This window comes from Mercenaria mercenaria, chromosome 16, assembly GCF_021730395.1.
Source record: "Mercenaria mercenaria strain notata chromosome 16, MADL_Memer_1, whole genome shotgun sequence".
In the NCBI taxonomy this organism is placed as follows: Eukaryota; Metazoa; Mollusca; class Bivalvia; order Venerida; family Veneridae; genus Mercenaria; species Mercenaria mercenaria.
In genome coordinates, this window is record NC_069376.1 from 43,999,535 (window position 1) to 44,018,726 (window position 19,192).

The 19,192-nt window shown below is 33.1% G+C and overlaps 2 protein-coding genes across 2 annotated transcripts in view; both read right to left on the minus strand.

Moving 5' to 3' along the window:
* Positions 1-5,179: 5,179 nt before the first annotated feature.
* LOC123540728 (L-glyceraldehyde 3-phosphate reductase-like) lies at positions 5,180-6,330 on the minus strand. The gene is made up of 2 exons (XM_053525915.1): positions 6,154-6,330; positions 5,180-5,865 (listed from the first exon to the last, which is right to left on the minus strand). Exons 1-2 carry the CDS (start codon positions 6,328-6,330, stop codon positions 5,767-5,769), a joined length of 276 nt encoding a protein of 91 aa, XP_053381890.1. The 3' UTR covers positions 5,180-5,766.
* A 160-nt stretch (positions 6,331-6,490) lies between these two features.
* The window catches only part of LOC123540727 (1-deoxyxylulose-5-phosphate synthase YajO-like), a 30,982-nt gene continuing 18,280 nt past the window's right edge, over positions 6,491-19,192 (minus strand). The window contains exons 5-7 of the mRNA XM_045325970.2: positions 7,849-8,022; positions 7,322-7,419; positions 6,491-6,695 (exon numbers count right to left, since the gene is read on the minus strand). Of these exons, the coding sequence (XP_045181905.2) occupies positions 6,491-6,695; positions 7,322-7,419; positions 7,849-8,016 (471 nt within the window). The 5' untranslated portion in view covers positions 8,017-8,022. The remainder of the gene's footprint in view (positions 6,696-7,321; positions 7,420-7,848; positions 8,023-19,192) is intronic.

The window sequence follows — 19,192 nt, forward strand, 5'->3', positions numbered from 1 at the left end:
ATGATTATGTTCACTCATGTACAGACATACATATCCAAATGTAAGAGATTCTTTTAGCAACCCCGAGACATTCCCATTTCTTCCCTCTTTCTCCTTTCTATTTTACGTTTAACTTGTTCTATCATTCAAAAATTCACTTTCAGTTATTTCGCTAATAATACAGGAAAAAAACTAAGACAAAATGAACTTACTTAGTCTGATATCTCCTTGTCCACCATCATGAGGCATGCACGTGGAACAAATACGCGACTCATAAGTCAAAAATAATAAGTCATAAGTCAAAAGTCAAAAGTCGAAAGTCATAACTCAAAAGTTAAAAAAAAAACAAACTCAAAAGTGGCCCTCCACGGCTTCCATACCTTTAATATCATATTACAGTATTTTATCTAAATTAGCTTGTTTATTGCACGATCGCTTTATACAGAATATCAAAATATATACATAAACTGTCGCTCCAATTTATCGGCTATGCGGACAAATACGCTGATAAATATCATATGTATTCTACTGGTTATACCTTAAAAAGTGATTGTGGTACCAGAGTTGCTCGACTGGTGATGATTTTCATCATATCATAGGAAAAGTTGCATTTCTGATTTTTCAATATTGTTTTCTGTAATTTATTAACTCAACTAATTAACAATAATTGATAAAATAGGAATGCAAACAAGTCTAGTACTGTCGTGTTATCGCCATCGTACTGTAGGTCGCACTTCACCTTCGTACCGTCGTACCTTCGCGATTTGTTTATAGGGATACGGTACAAACGGAGAAAACGTTTCGATTCAGGTTTCCTTATTACTTGGCAGAATTTCATATATTAATGTGCGTTGAAGACAGCTTTGCGTTTATATGGATTTTGGATACCATACACACGGAGAAAACGTCTAGATTCGGGTAATATTTTGCCTATATTTTCCTTCTAACTTGACAGAATTTCATATAATACAGTGCGTTGAAGACAGCAAACAGAGTGCTTTCCTTCGCCCACAGCATCTGCCGTTAGTTTTCAGTTTTTTTTTTTGTTTTTTTTTAAACATTTCGCTTAGCTGCTTTCCGTGATCTTACTATGTATGTGATAAGTATGGTGTAAGGTTTAATATGCATTGTTGTTTATTACATATTTTCTAACAGCATTTTCAAAAGCATACATTATTTGATTACAGTGTACTGTATGACAATGTTATTACCTTTTTTTCACGAGTTCGCTTTGTTGTGCGTCTGCAGGTCAGATTTTCTCAATCCCTGGGGACATTTTAAGGTTTTTATTAGTCAGTAGAGAGCCAAATGAAGACAAATATATTTCTTCGCTCTTCGCTCGCTCCTGATTTTCTCAAAAACCAAAAAAATATTTAAATTATTTTTTCGCTCGCCGCCTCAATTTTTTCCCGAAAAAAATCCGATGAACATTTTATCAATTTGGTGTGACCTAAGACTAAATAACGTGAGTTTACTACGGAATCCTGTTTCCGCAATCGCCTATTCGACCAGTCAGATACGCAACAACTTGAAATTAAGCATTCAATTTCAACTTGAAATCTTTAAAGTTTTAACACGATAATTGTCTTCACAAACTTCTCGGGCAATTTTACCATGAAAAGTAGAAATTAGGAGAGCTAATTTCATCTTCTAGCGCTAAGATATATCCTCGAAAAGTGGCGTGTGGCGGCCTGCGAACACATAGATCTACGGATGCCGCAAGTGTTCTTCCTTCTCGTAGCATGTGCAAATGCCGATTTCTGCTCAACCGGAGCCAGAGGACGTAGATGGTAGGATGCAATGACACTATCGTCCATGAGAGGCTCAAGCAAATCAAGCATACAACATTTCACTTCTGTCGTGATTGTTACCTATGGAATCTCCATTTTATTTTAAATAAAAGTAGATAGCAATAAGTGAAAGTGCAAATGCAATCGCTGAAATTCTGTTTACAGAATGTTTTAAATTATAGCATTTCTTCACTGAATATTTCTAAATTTCTTGTAATAAAATAATGTGGCGATGATGTAATTTTATCGTAAATCATTATCGTATAACATTCATTTATTTATTTTTTTGGCATTTACTTACAGTTAAAGAAACTGTTGGTGTGAATGTAAAGATGCTGCAGCAATGAGAAAAGGTACAACACACAAGAACACTCACTCTGTTTTCAATAACTTCCCAGGTGCAGTAAAATATATATTCGAAATGTAACTTTGCAATTATTGTTTGGAAAATATAGAAACTTGTCATAATAATAGCTTATGACTTATAAGTGTAAACGCATTACTGTATGTTTGCTTTAAAAGACACTTTACGTTATACATGTAATTGATTGTTCCGGGCTTGCATTATCTTAATTAAGGAATATTTACATTTTTATGCCTTGGGTTTTTATGCCTTGGGTTTATTATGTTATATTTGCCATGCATATATTATAACATGCTTGTGGTAAACAAAGTCAATTTGATATCTGTTAATTATCAACAAGCTTAAAACAAACCAGATAGAGATCTACATATTCTGTTTGCAGTCTTTTAAGACTTTCAACACATCTTTCCTTGATATGCTGTCGGCTCAGACATGAATCAGTGTCTGATGGGAACCCAAATTTAGTCGAAACTATGATATCTTCACGATTCTGTCTAGGAGAACAATAACAACATTGATTGGAAATTTAAGTCCCCATAATGACCATAACGCATTACTAACCCGAGAATCTCCAAGCATAAAATGTTCGGCAGTAAACGCTTTCGACTAACAAATTAAATGTAAATTTCTTTAAATGCATTTATCTATTAGGCTTTTTGTATGTCTGTTTTGAGAATATAAGCCAAATCCCTGAAAGTTTCACTGCATACTTTGGGGGTAGATCTGTGGTGTAGAGTTCTTGGCAAATTGTAACACCTTACAAATTGAGGTAAGTACCGCATTATCTGGTACATATTCAACAATATTCTTTGTTTTATACCTGTAAATGCCTCTACATTTGTCTGTGGGTTTACATTGTTTAAAGTACAGTAAATAGAAATGCCCTCTAGATTTCTTGAATATCCCTCATGGTAGTTCCTAAATATCCATCATTTATGCATCTGACTTTTGAAAACCACGTCAAATGCATGTCTTCAGTAACATTTAGATATCAATTTTAATTATTTAAGAAATAATAAGGCTACACCGCAGCATTTGGCTTCCGCAATTTCCTCCCGCGTAAAGGGTGATTACATTAGTTGTTATGGAAAATAACAATCTAGTGCATAAATGAACAAAAGTTGTAACTGATGAATAATTTTATTTATTTTGTCTAATAAATCTGTACAAAATAATAACTGTAACGTTACTTTACAGAAAACAAGCAGGACTGAAGAGATTATCTGATGCTAAAAATAGCTCACTGCTTCACAAAGATACTTTCACTATCTCAGTTCATTACACACACGTGGATTATGGATATGCACAAAAATGCAGTCAGTCTTGATTTCCGAAAGGATTGGTACTGATTTCCGAAAGGACTTGGTACTGCAATACACATTTATTGTGTTTGATGACAAATATTTGAAAAGCGGAAATTTTCCCAGATCAACAGGTTTTGACAATGACATGTTCAATTATTTTCTGGCAATAGTCCGTCAAGCACAATAAATGTGTATTGCAGTAACAATCATTTCGGAAATCAAAACTGACTGCATTTTTGTTATGAACTGGACAAAAACAGACTGTAAAACTTGATCTTGACATTGAAGCTACGGTTTGGGTCTTGCGTTTGACACTTCATTTAGTTAAGGAAACCATATGTGTCAAGAAATAATAAGATACTTTGAAGTATTGCTAGGGAGCAGAGGTTTTAAATAAAAACACGATTTTTTTTATGAACAGTAACTTTGATTTTAAGGTTATGGACTTGGGTTTTGAAAGTGACACGTCACCTTGTTTTGAAACCAGCAATGTGCCAGATGACACTATAATATCTTAAACCATGGCGATAAATGGGACCGGACAAATAGTGTGACTAACGGACAGACAGATGGATGTTATTTCTTTTGTAATTTCTATGTCCTCCCGTTTTTCTTCGAAAGGTGGGGACAGAAATAATCAAAATGTAACATTTAGAAATAATGTCAAGGAACTCCTGATTAAAATGAAATTTATTTCATTTCGAAAGTAACAAAGGTATACATCCACATGTTAAATAAAGTCATAGCTAGCTCAAAGTATCGAATTAGATATCTGGTTTATCATGCTTTTATGCTTTTTTTATAAAAATGTGAAAATAAGAGAGATATGTTTATTGTTCACTCGTTTTTATCGATGCGCATCCTATCTATTATTGTCTCTTATAAAAGTAACCAGAATTAATGTAAGACAATGTAGGTGCGGTGAATGAGGGGCCGTGTCTTTTTTCTGTGTCATAATATGACGTTGTAAGTTGGCATCAATTTGTTTCAGAAAGACGGCTTAGTTTGAAGACATTTATGTCGTGCGATGCAGAGAATCAAATAAATTGATATTAGTCATCGGTTACTTTTTAATGAACAGTCTGTTAAGAATATTTCTGAAACTCGCAAGTTTTGTCTGATCTATCTTCGCTACTTAAGTTATATGTAATAAGTAAAAAGGAATACAAGTTAGTTTATCAATATAAATTGACGTTATCCTTCTTGCCCAATCAACGCATATCATGCTTTTGTTCATGAGGAAACTTATGTACATAAAGTGCACATATAAATGCATATATTTTGATGATCTTATACTCCTGCATTTTGCAAAGTTTGGCAATTATGTGAAACAGTTACAAAAATTTGATGTTTACATGTATTTGCATGAATAGTATTTTAAACATTATCACATATTGCCATTTGTCGCGAGAATAATGTATTTCCAGACAGTGGTTTATAATTTTGCGTCTTGCATATGGCTGCTGTCACATGCTGCATATAGGATCGAATGATAATTGAGCCGTGCCATGAGAAAACCAACATAGTGGGTTTGCGACCAGCAAGGATCCAGACCAGCCTGCGCATCCGCGCAGTCTGGTCAGGATCCATGCTGTTCGCTAACAGTTTCTCCAATTCCAGTAGGCTTTAAAAGCGAACAGCATGGAGCCTGACCAGACTGCGCGGATGCGCAGGCTGGTCTGGATCCATGCTGGTCGCATACCCACTATGTTGATTTTCTCATGGCACGGCTCAATTATGATATACAATAACTATTAATTACCGAAATCGTTTCATGGCGATATCAATTCAAATACAATACTAATAAATTTATAAAGTTCCATATTCTCTGTAGAAGGGTCATGTATATTTCATGGTAAATTTTACGTTATCTGAATGAACTAAAATACACACATGTATTGATCTTATTTCTCTTTCTTTCATATTCTTAAATGCAGTAGAAATAAATAAGCATCAATAAACATTAAAACCAATACATTATATTCAATTTTTAATAATTATATCGGTTAAATAGCATTTATTTCCCTTTGAAAGTATTGCCACTGCCTTATTGGTTATTTAATGAATATACACATTCTGTATAAATATGGTAAATAAGGTTTGGATATAAATAAAATTGTCAGTGTGTTAAAATGGTGACATTAACTACCCGGTATATTTTGAAACACCTGGCTACACCCCAGAAGGTCTGGTTAAGCACGTAATAAAACTTTACAAATCTAGCGCTGACTGGTATATATCTTTTTTCAAAGGAAATGATATGAAGATGATGGCATACAATATAAGTAAATTATGCTTAAAACTGCTTCTTTCACAATTATATGAAAGATCAAATATATTTGTTTATTCTTCCGGACATAGTTAGTCCCCTGAGCAGGTCGTAAGGGTAAGATATTGACAATGGAGCAGCCGCCTCTAGTTCTTTCATCTGCAAAATAATATGTAGATTGTCAGTCGTTTTAGAACAAAGCATCTTTAATAGTCAGTCCTTATATTACAGCAAATCATTTATAACGGGAATGCATTTTCCAGAATGAGTATATAGTGTATTCCTCTTAGTACTGCTTTCTGTCTTAAGAAATTATGTCAATGTTGATATTGTTGTATGTACCATAGTTTCTCTATGTCAAGCCTTTATATGATAAAGTGTTAATAATCCATATTGTTTTATAAACAGCAGCATTCTAGAAATGTAGAAACATCATTGAATACTCACCTCATCTGCCGAGATTTCCCAACCTCCTGACGCGCCAATATTGTCTTCCAGTTGCTGTATAGATGTACAGCCGATTACGACAGCAGATACAACTTCCTTTTGTAAGAGCCATCTTAGAGCTACCTGGGAAACGGTTTTACCTGTAACAATTATTTTAGAAACGCATGTCACGGTCATTTGTTTCACAAGCATTTACCCTATAGACTTATCTAATTTAACATTCAAGAAACTTAAGCTGATTTGATTGTTGATTGTCAAAAATTGAAAATATACTATAAACTAATACGATAATGGCAACACAACACAAACTAAAAGAAAAAAAATATATTTTTTCAATTCAAAAAAGTATAAAATGTACTATACCATGCGCTTTTGCTATTGTTTCGATGACTGTTATCAGTGCCCAATATTTGTCGTTGCTTCCAAATTCTATCCAGTCTTTCATCCAATGAGGAATTTCTTTCTTTGAGTTAAAATATCCAACACGACTTCCGGTCGCGTCAGGTTCCTGATCCTTTTTGAACTTTCCAGTGAGCATACCTCTGTATACATAAACTGGACTTAGTATTGTAATAAAGATTAGCTGTATCAAAACTTTAATATATTAGTGTGTGGCCTTTTTAATTCTTCGTTTGAGTTCGCATAAAAAAAAATGTTGACAAAAACGCAGGATTTATAATAATCTTATCTAACCAATAGTTTACGAAGCACAAATACTAGAAAATAGGAGAAAGACGGCTTTGTAAAATCTTTAAAATTTCGAGTAACTTTATTTGAAATCGAGGCAAATCAGCACCTTTATGAAGATTCTGGGTACAAAAAAAAGCTAAAACTTTGTAAAATGCCGATCCATGTACAAGCATTTAGATATTTCGTCTCAGTCAGCTTATAATCTTTCATTTGAAATAAAATAACCTAGATATGTGGGAATCCTCTTTCTAGTAGCCATACCCTTTGTTTAATGTAATGCCCGAATTGATGAAAGAAATGCCTGGATTTGTTTCTTGTCTTTCTTGATAATAATTTTCTCTTACGACCCCGTACCTTCAAGAGCGTTCATTTTCAATATTACAGAATTCCTGTCAAGCCGGTGCTTTGTTTAACGTACTGTGTATCGAAAAGACATAGCACTGAAAAAATGTGACCGAAATGACAAGACTATAATTACCCTCTGAGTGGACCCCATGGCAACACGTATATTCCCTCATTCTGACAGGCTATTAATGATTCAAGTTCGGAATCCCGCGTGAGTAGATTGTAATGTTGCTGAAAAAAGCAGAAATGAGCTGCACCATGAGAAAACCAACATAGTGCATTTGCGACCAGCATGGATCAAGAGCAGACTGCGCATCAGGATCCATGCTGTTCGCTAACGGTTTCTCTAACTGCAGTTAGCTTTGAAAGCGAACTGCATGGATCCTGCACTATGTTGGTTTTCCATGGTGCGGCTCAAATGCATTAATTGCACGGTATCGAGAATTTCTGATGTGTTCAAAACACAATTTATTTCATCCGATATATATTATACAAATAAAAATAATCTTGAAACTTGAAATATGAAAAGAAATTGCACTACAGTTAAATTATTTGGAACAAATCTAACATGTGAACATTTCAACATGTCATTCTATCACATCGTATTGATAAAGATAAACGAAGCATTCGTTGTAAAACAAAGTTAGAGAGTTAGCATACCTGTAAACTGACACATGGGTTCAGGTTAAGCAATTTTGCTGTATCACTTATTTTCTGCATTTGCCAACCACAAACATTGGAGAAACCATAGTGACGAATCTTTCCACTCTTTATGAGATCATCAAAGGTACGTAACGTCTCTTCTATAGGCGTAGCAGTGTCCCACATGTGTGCCTAAAACCAAAATTGAACATTGAAGGGCACAACACAAATGTTACTTTATCACGACTGCTAACACTAAATAGGGTTATACTACCTATGGTTACACATGATATAATCCGAAGTATTATTCCAATGCTACAAATGCGACATATATGATTTTTGGTACTCTTTAATCGTAGAATGTGTTGAAGATATATTTAGTTGCATTCATAGAGTAAATGTTTACAGAACTGTTAATACTCGACAACAATTTCCATATTAACATCTCAATAATCTTTTTACTTAATGTTTGGTAAGCAAACCTAATATATTTACTGACCGTGTATAGTTTTCATATCATTGAAATGCCTTTAAATGACTTTTGAAAATGACAAAATGTCCATTGTTCGTAAGATTGTGTTTAGAAACGACAAAAAGGAAACACCGGAGCGAGCAAAGAACTGACAAAATGTTTTTTGTCTTACTTTGGCTCCCATTTGTGCCGGGAAAAACTTAAAATTGAAAGCAAGACCCTTTTACTTAAACAGTAATTCATCAGGGATCACCACCAACAACGTGAGTGAAATCGTATGACAGAGCTAAAACCTGACTCCCAATTAGCAAAAGATACTGAAAACACGTTCCATTTGCAGTTGACAGTTTCCATACTGTCAAGTTGTGACATAAACTAGCCCAATTGGGAATCAAATAGTTGTGTCATGATTTGAATTAGTATTTTCTTTTTACCTGTTGACATATTCTGAGGATATATCAATTTCACACCAGTCTGTTACAATGGAAATGAAAGTATTGCGAGTTTTGTTCATGAAAAGGGGACTGGTGCTATTCCATAATCCTTAACAATTACGATAACTTGCAGGGTCAACAAGTTCTGTGTCAGCAGCGAATTTTCTTTATAGCATATCGGGACATTTTGTGTGTGTATCAGTTTGAGATAAAGATTATGTATAAAATAAAATTGTGGATCCTTTGGAATGAAATTGTTTTTATGCGGAATTCGCTAAGGGTAGACTTCTGCTTATTACATCACTCTTGACTTGGAAAGCAGACGAAACCAGTTTAATTGACTCGATAGGCGTTATTCGCTAACGAACATTTAACATAGATTATATGAGTTAACGGAATTTCTAAGACAATTGCTAGCTGGTCAATACATTATAAAAATAGAAGTTACGGTTTACTGTTTCAATGTAAATACTGTAGCAATGATTTTGAACTATTTCACTCGTTTATACTACATAATTTTATTACAGTTTTTTGTATTGTAGAAAGATAACGTAGCGATAGCATACTGAAAATACATTCGAATACTGTTTCTACCCGCATAGCTAAGGTTGGTGGAGCAAGCAAACTTAATGAAACGTTACGAATCAGTTTTAAATGAACTGGATTATTTAGTAGACATTTGAATTTTGATAAGCTGACATTTTTATGAAAACGTTCAGTACTGGATATATTTGTTCGTTCTGTAGATAAACATGTGTAACTATAAAATGTCAGGATAATATGTAAATGAAAAAATTACTTTAAATCATTTGCTGTCAACAAAGAATCTACAATGTCTTTTATTTATAGTTGTGATTTAAAAAAAAAAAGATATTGCATTGTGCAATCGTCTACATTCCGATATGAACAAAGTCACATACATGTTTTTTGTTGTTGTTTTTTTTTTCTAAATATGGAAATTTTACTCCTGGTCGATTACATTGTCTTCCCAAGCCCAGTCAATAGTATATTAATGCAATATTTACAGCGGGTATATAATGTATTAAGTATACGGAACAATTATAAGTGCCTAAGCTGCACTGAATACGCTTATTTCTAAAATTATATGATAAAGATAGATACAATATTTTTATTTGTACACAGACATATTGGAGTATAAACTATTTAATCATATATCTGTTTATTATCATTCTTTTACGTTTATTGGCAACCAAACAACATCCTTACAAGTTATGACCTATTGAATGCACGAAAGTTACCAAAAAGCTTGTATTTTTTCCAGTATTTGGACGGTTCATTAGTTTCTATGTAAACATCGTTAAAACCGATCGCGTGAAAAAATGTTAGGATTGTTGTATCTAATAAATCGGATGAAAGTAGGCGCTCTATCTACCAGCGTTTTGATTATGGAAGGAATGATTAGTAAAGCTTTACAATGAAACTCTGTTTTTAATACATGAACATAATTATTTGCATATATCCATGTACACAAAAGAAATATTTACGCGCAAGAAACAGTGTCTGTAAAATAAAGATAAAATCCAGAAGAAATTACATAATTATACAGCACCACGAAAATATGTTTAACACAACAAAACATGTGTCATGAATTAAAAGCAGTGAATATAAACGATTAATGGTGCATTTTTTTCAGACGTTGGTATCATTTGAAACCAGACAAAATTTTATTTGTATACACTGCTTTCTATATCTTATCTGTAAAGTTTTAATATTAAACTCTTCAAAATGTGGAGTCGGTTAAATCAAATAGTACAAATTAAATCCATAATATATTCACTTTAGATAAATCCTGATAATGATTCTTTGTTGACTAAAAACTAAAAACATATTTAGAATTCAAACTGTTACGCAATGTGTTTAGATATAACACAATGTACTTATTATCTTCCGTTTTTCTTCAATCATACTCAATTCTAGCAGTATTTTAAATACTTTCCTCTGACCTTACGTACTTTGTTAGTAAGATTCCAACAGGGATCAAATACTCCACTAGGGGTCAGTTCAGGATGATTCCCTGATGAACAAAATGACCGGTTCTTGACCTCACTCGCATTCATGTATTTTAAGGAAGCTCCTCCTACAATTCGTGTGTAGGCCTACACCAGACTAGCGTATAGAAATACTATTTACTTGTACGTGGGACAACTATTTTTGTTTACATTAGGAAGCTGTGAAAGTTGTTTCAACCTGCGCCCTTTTTAGGATTCGAGTGTAGGGTTAAATTCGGCGATAGGATGGCATTTGACCGATGATAAAAGAATTCGTCATTGAATTTTGTTTTAATTTTTTTGTCTTTGATTCTGTATAATAGATAAAAATGCCAGTATATTTTAAACATTTTTTCAAGGAACGGATGTAATTTTATATTAGGTAATTGGCTTTGGACTGGCTTATTATTCACAATTTTAAAACAACGTTTTGAAAAATTATTATACAAACGGTCTAGGAGTTTGTCTAATTGGACATTTGCGAAGACATTATTTTCGGGTGTAAATAATGTTGTCATGAGCATTGGTCCGTATGGACAGTTAGACAGAATCGGTTTATGGAGAGGCAATGAGGGGCAAGGCAGATATCCAAACAAATGTATTCTTACATACATTTTTCTTTCATTCCATGATACATGACAATTTGATGGCACACTATTATAAAATCACATAGTGAGGGTTTGCTGTTCAACGTGTAAAAGATATGGTGACCTTTTTCAATCCGAGGATTTTTTTCTCACTTCAGTTCTCATTTTAAAAAAATAGGTACCGTAAGATGAAATTGTTATTCTTACAAATACTTTTTTCTCTCAATTTCATAGAATCAGACACTATGAGGAACACTTTTATAAAAAACATAGTTGAGGAATGTTGTTCAACGTGTCAAAAGATTGATGGGATTTTTTTTCGAGGATTTTTTTACTCTCTTTCAGTTTCCCATTAAAATAGTAGTACGTAAGATGAAACTTGTATGATGAGAGCTAAAATCCTTAGGGCTTCCGTCTAACCAAAGCTTAACTTCCTTATTTTTCTGCCAACTGCTTCATTCTTTCAAGTATAATAAGTTTGTACATAAACATTAGTAATTAATTATTCACTTAGCCAGTCGACTCCGTTTTGTTTACTTGAAATCACCCATAAAAATTTCGATTACACCATGGCAATATAACTACCATTAACGCTCACTAGAGCCTTCAATGACTCCATTGTAAGGCAATGGTACAGAAATATACCTCGTCTAAAAATTTTAATTCAGGGCATCTCAAATAACTACTGTTTCCATTCTGGAAATTCATCAAATAAAAGGTTTTTTATTTGATTTTTTATATTGTCCAAAAAAATGTTCAGTTGACCCCCGTCTGTCCTTAAATGTCATATATATTAATTCTCTTTATTTTCTTTTGTCTATTTCGGGCATTTAACGCTTTCTTACTGGCTATAAATAATGGTTAATTTTTATCACAAGCCTAACTTTGTAACGATTGCCGGTATGCGGCCCCGTTTGTCGATTTACATTCGTGAAAATAGTAAACTGTAAAACTTGAAGACTTCGTTCAATATGTAACTTTCTGATAAATGATTTGCTTGATTTTACCAGATATAGGTGTCGACGCTCGACGTTTCAAGACTTTCCTTTAAATATATAATCAGCATGAAATAGTATGATCGGATCCTTTTATCGAATTTACTATTTTACCACTAATTAATTTAATGGTGAATCCTTGAAACAACTATACCCAATTTAGAACATCAGTCTCCAGATCTCATTTTTTCGAGATCGCGTGTTGTGCGATGAGCTGTACTATCCAAATAATGCTGAGCATATTATTGGATTCACATCTTGGTACGCGTCCAGGGATCGAATCGCGCCCTTCGGCAACGAAAGCGGGGCCGATCTTACATTAGGACAAAATAATTCACTAAAATGATCTTGCAGTTACACTATGTAAATTTAGATGTATGTATCTCATAAATTACCTATAGAAAAGGAAGATTTTACAATATTGCCAGAGAACAATGATCTGTCAATTATGTTTGATAATAGGCTGTTAGGCGATGAATTTCATTACCTCTTTAATGTACATTCTTTAATAAAGTTAGGAAAAAAAAATATTGTGGGCTACTATTTCAAACGTCTAATGCTTTTTAAGTTTTCAAAACTTAGGAATTGTGAAGATAGATTGAAGTTAATTGGCTGAGTTATTTGTAAAAAAATAATGGTCTAATGTCTTGCTTTAGGATTAATTGCTAATTTTGAGGTGATGGGCCCGTATTCAAACTTGGTATAACCGTGTGTTTTCTCTTGTTCTTATGCGGCTTGGCATTATTTAGGTGCAGATTATATAGTGGTGTATAGTTTGCCAATTGTGTTTCCGGGCCCACTACCTTAATAAATTTCTCATCCTCAACTTTACTTATTGGACAGTTTTTCTGTAATATGAGCCGCGGCTGAGAAAATCAACATAGTGGCTTTGCGACCAGCATGAATCCAGACCAGGTCTGCGGATCGCGCACTCTGTCAGGATTAATGCTGTTCTCTTTCAAAGCCTATTGGAAGTATCTTGCATCTTTTTTACTACTCGAATACATTCCGCATTAATGAGTCGGTTTTCCTGTTTATAAACCCCTCTATGGCTAGGTTTTGCAGATCAAAAACCGAAAGCTTGCGTTTTTATTTTGCGCAAGAGCAAATAATTATGAGTTTTTTTAGGGTAGCAGACACAACTGACTGGCATTCACAATGATGAAACTATTCAAACCCCTATTTTTCTTTTCTTTTTTGTCGTTTATTTATGATAAAAAACATTCATTATAATATGGTGTGGGAAAAAAAAAAATGACGTTCTGTTAAGATACGCAAAGACGGACCTGTAGTTGTTTTTATACGAGACAAATTACTGCCTTAACCTTTAAGAACCAGTCTGTGAATTTCGTGACTTTTTTTTTTTAATTTATTGTCAGGGGACTCTGGACCTTTTATTAAAAGATATATAATGCAATCTGTTGAAATGTTTCGCTTCAAGAAAATATTTTGTATTCATTGTTTGGGTACTGTGAAAAATATTTGACGTCGTAGATTTACGTTATTAACTTTGAGGATGCTGGCCGCCTGGGTTTTATATACAAAGAAAATATAACTTTGAATGATGGTAAGAAATAGTTCGTGGGTAAAAGTGACTTTCATCATGGAGGATACACCGTTTTTCAGCCTTTCAACGGTTGTGCAATGCACGCAATATCGTTATAGCTTTTTCTGTCTGTTTTCATTTCCAATGTTCAAATTATTAGCTACAGCTCTCCGGCGACTTGATGCTCATGCATCAAAATTTTACTTGTTAATCTTGAAAGTCAGCTGCTTGTCAAAATGTCTGAGAATGTGTTTCTTGGAAGTAACCTTATAACAAGTATTCCTTCCTCCAAACGGAGATTTCAGGGACCTCTTGTCGTAGTTTTCCATACATGATTCCTTTTGTAGCGTGTTTCCCGCTAGGCGGGCCAATTCGGAGAAGAAATGTTTTCAAATTATTCCAGGGAATGATGATATAAGAGCTTTTATGAAATAATATATATGCGGCGTTTAACGGATTAAAGTGATTATATGCTGTTATGCCTTCTATCATTATCTTTTTGCATATTATTAAAAGTGGATGGAAGCCACTTACTGTGGGACTTATCCTTTGGCCCACACGGCTAAACAATTAGTTGGGGACGGATTTGAAAAGTTACGTTTTTCTGTTTTGATAATCATTATAAGAGCTCGGCGGAGGGTTTTTTTCACGTTCGTGGGAATTATTTTGATGAGCGTTTATAAATTATTATGATTAAATATGGATAGGCCTTTACAAGCGCCTGAATTCGGCAAATTTAAACAATGTGATTTGACGTCCATATTGCTAGTTCTTATGCAAACGAAACATGATTTGTTTTATAATTTAATTATACAATGTATGTAGATGCGTGTGAAAAGGTCTGATACATACTGAACACTGTTAAAATATTAACATGTATCTTTCAACGGTAAGGAACATGTTTTTTAAAACAGTAAGCGTAATTTGTTGATATGTCAATATATTCGTACGTTCTTTTCGCATAATCTCCGAAAAAATAATTTCATTTCTTAAATAATATAAAATAGGAATACAGGGGCGTTTGTAACAAGGGCATACATACGTCCTATTCTTTACTTGCCACAACGGCCTGTAAAAATACAAATAGGTCAATTAAGGGGGATTATAAACACTATTTATGAGCACAAAATAAACTTTTTTCCAATAATGAGGTCACTGATAGTTCGTGCTCTTATCTTAATATTATGCAGTTTCCAGTCCCACTATAATTTACGCTAAATGGTATTAATATTGCATTTCACTTAGCTCCTGATATTTGAAGATAGAAAAAAGTAAAACTTATTGCAGTCAGAGATTCCAAGGATTGAGTAACATGTTGTAATGTTATGCATGTATCACCATACATTGAAGGTTAAGGCAGTGGTGTTTTTTTATTGGATAAGGTGTTTGGCCGCGCAATTCGAGGTCATTGGTTCGAGCCCTACTGGGTTCATGGGGTCACGATCATGATTCTCATATGTCACAGATGGCTTATATTGGAAGCAGAATCGAGTTAGTTAGTTCAAATATGCTAAAGCTTACATCTTGGTCGAGCTAAAACACATTAGTATAAAATCTTACACTGAAAATAATGTGTTGTCATACACACTCGGAAAAAAACATATTTCTCCCATCAACTTATCATGCAGAAATAATATATTCCACATAATATGACCATAACTCAAGGGAAAATACTGAACATTTTCCATGATATACAAAGACTATATAACAATAAAAGAAATTCTTTCTTATTTCTTATTTTATTCAGCTACTTCAAACACAATTTGTTACAGTTCCTAGATTTTCACTCGGTCGTAGCTTATTGCCACAAGATACCCATACGTACATTCCTCAAGATATCCATTACATTGCTTACGGAAAACGGGTGTTTTTGTTTGCAGTGACTTTTTTGGAATGCAAGGCACAACTGAACTCAAGTACCCCCATATTTCCGCATTTTCAGAAGCGGTCCGCAGAATAAACACCCAACTTGCGTTTTCAAGTAAATGTCCTAATTTATGTATAATTCATTCCCACGAAGCGAATATGCCATTTTGGCCCGATTTCGCACAAATGCACATCAATTGGTAAACGAGGATTATTTATTAGGACTTCTTTCAACAAATTAAATCAATATATCTTCTTAAATTAACAATTAAAAATTTTTTTTATAATAGATTATCATATGAAAATACTTTTCGCGTTGTAAAACTATGTAATATAGAAACACTTCCAACTTGAAAACAAAATTTGTAATAAAAATTAAACTATTGCTTATATATCTAAGGTTTACATATGATAATTTCTCCCACTTGACAGATGTTCAAGAAAGAACATTCATGATTTGAAATATTAAAATACTGCTGCTACAGATTATCACGGATTGAAGGTTCATATGCGGCACCTTTGTGGACTTAAATCTTCTAAATTACTATCAGGATTGATAAAAAATGAATCAAATCATATTCTTGTTAAAAAAACTACAACTATTCTTTCGTTACATATTTTATGATATTAGTGTCTTGGCGTAAAATGCATGTATTTACGAATGTTTGTAGCAGTATGTCAGGTACTGATACCCGCAAAATTCACTTTTGCAGTACTTTGAATTTATGGAAAGAATATAACACGTTTACTAATTAGTTTCTTTTTGCAATTTTCTAATAATTATCAACAATAAAAAACCATGTATTAACATGTCTCTTTCATTGTTTAAACGGATGATATGATTTTATTGAATTTACGGTTGGTGTTTGTGTAATTTCAAATTCTAATCACGTTTAAAAGAGCGGATGAATGAACTGAACAATCAAGGCTATCCGTTTAATTCTCGAATTCAAAATTCTTGGCCCAACTGATTTTAACAGGTTTCACGTAAAATATGTTTTTAAAATTACCTCTGGAGTTTCCATTATTTGACGACTTTAGGAACAGGAAAGACATGCGGATATGGACATGTAATAAACCAGAGAATAATATTTAACATGGATATTTTCAATTATGATGTTGTATCAATGTTCATGATAATAACCGTCAGTGTTGTATGTGTATGAAAGGAAGCCGACTTTAGAGACTATAATTATTTTTTTGCTATGGTTCACACTTTAAAAAATAGGCAACACAATAAAAAAACGCGCGCGTTCTCTATTATTTGCCCTAGTTACTGTATCAATGCCAATTAACACTTATTAAAGCTAATTTACTGGAAAGGCGGGCACTCCCAATCTCCTAGACTAGCTCCTAGCCTAGCTCCTGACTTTGATATATCTTTTTTTTAAAATTACATTTTTATGATTGAATGTTGTGAACTGAGCCTGTCTATATCTATGTGCAATAATAGTCTAGATGATAAATTAACATCAGTCCTGTGTGGAAAATCTCTTAAAATAGGGACTGGCTTTTGTCTCTATGAAACTGAATTCGTCAAAAAAGGGAAAATTAGAAATACAGTTATAATCAGTCTAGTGGTTGTCTACCAATCTCCGTATACGTCAGTTTGAAAAATCCTTACTGCATGTCCAAAACGTTCTAACTACATTTCTAAAAACTGTACTTAAGCCTAGAAGTTTTGAATCGTTTGCAAATTAATAGTGAAAAACTGCACACATTTGATAATAAATACTTACGACATGAAACGCCACGCTGGCTTTGTTTTACCGGCCAAATGTAATACAGGAGTGCTTAGCATTGAAGTCATTTAAGTCTCAGACTTTCAGGACCTGAAAAATGATATTTAAACCCAAATGTAATGAAAAGAAATGTGATGTAATGAAAAAAGAAATGTAAAGTTTAACTAACTCTGCTGTTATTTAAAAGTGTGTTTGTGCCCGTTATGCGTCTTCAATGTTGACTTTTTCATTTATATTGAACCGTTTTGACTTATCAGAGACCAAAAATACAATTCTGAAGTTTACTGGGGAAACGAAGTTTAGAAAAATGAAATACTTCAGTTAATTCTTTTTAAAACATCAGTGCTGTTATAATAATCTGTACCACGAAGCTAAATCAGATTTCCTGATACACTCAACTTTTGCATATGCACTACGGAAACGTTTGCTAAACCAAATCTTGTAAATCCGAGATGATATATACATGTATATGAAAAAGTCCCCATTTTTTAAATGAATTCAGGGAAATTTGAGACAATAACTTTTCGTTATAAATGGTTATTGGCTATAATTCATCCGTCTGAAACAGCAAGAAAGGAGGGTTAGAAACCGATAATAAACCAGGTTAAACTGACCGTCAGACAATCTGACATTGTCTTGACTGCTGATCTTTCATTGATCTCAATAAAACGATTCATTTCTGCTGTAAAATGGCAATTTAGACATGAGCCAGTATAAGACTATGAACAACGATGTCAATAAACTATCGAGACTTGTTCTGTATATAGGCGTCCATTTTTTTCGACAATATTTTTTGCTTGCACAACTTTCTATACAAGTATCATAATCTATTTTACTTCATCGAGCTAAAACATAAACAAGAATGTGTTTTTACCAGTTATATGCGCACTGAACTTTTTTCATACGCTGTTTAATATCATTAACATTACGTTAGGTTGTATTTATTATGTAGAATAGTGTACCACTCTTGATAACTTCAAAAACAGTGAATCAGGAAATATTTAATAGACTATTTTTCATTTTTTGCAGTACGTCAAAATGCAATTGTATGTAACAAATATTTGCTTTTGGAATTTTGTGAAGTTTGTATGAGCTCAGGGGTGGAACTTTTTAAATTTCCCTTAGATATTGTTATTGTCAGTTATGTTTTTGTTTTAAAATTTTGGACAACAAAATCCATTATTTTGTTATTAATTGCTGTGAATTTAATAAATGGATCTATCAAAATCATTCAAAACTCAAAAACTAAGTAGATCTACATCTAGAACGGTTGAATGGTTTGATATGTTATATTAACATATTTTCTTTTCTTATTTTTTTTCTTTTTTATAGCGAATACATGTAAGTTAGAAATAATCTTGGAATCTCTGAACTATAACTATAGATAAAAGTATGTAAGATTCCCTCAGGATGGGAGATAGAGGTTATAATCATTGTCTAAATTTAGTGATCTTGTTTCATGGCAATAACTAAGACTTTAATTTTATAAAATCAGAAATATAATTTACTTTAATTCTAGTATATACTTCTAAAATGGATGTGAATGAAATGGGTAAGTATATAGTATTACATAGAGGATATTTGTTTGTTTTGAGATCAGAACTGAACCGAACAGAACAGAATCTTTTTATTTGATAAACACAGATTACAAATCATACATTTTGTAATAACATGTGAACAAATTACATTATATATACACAAAAAGTGGATA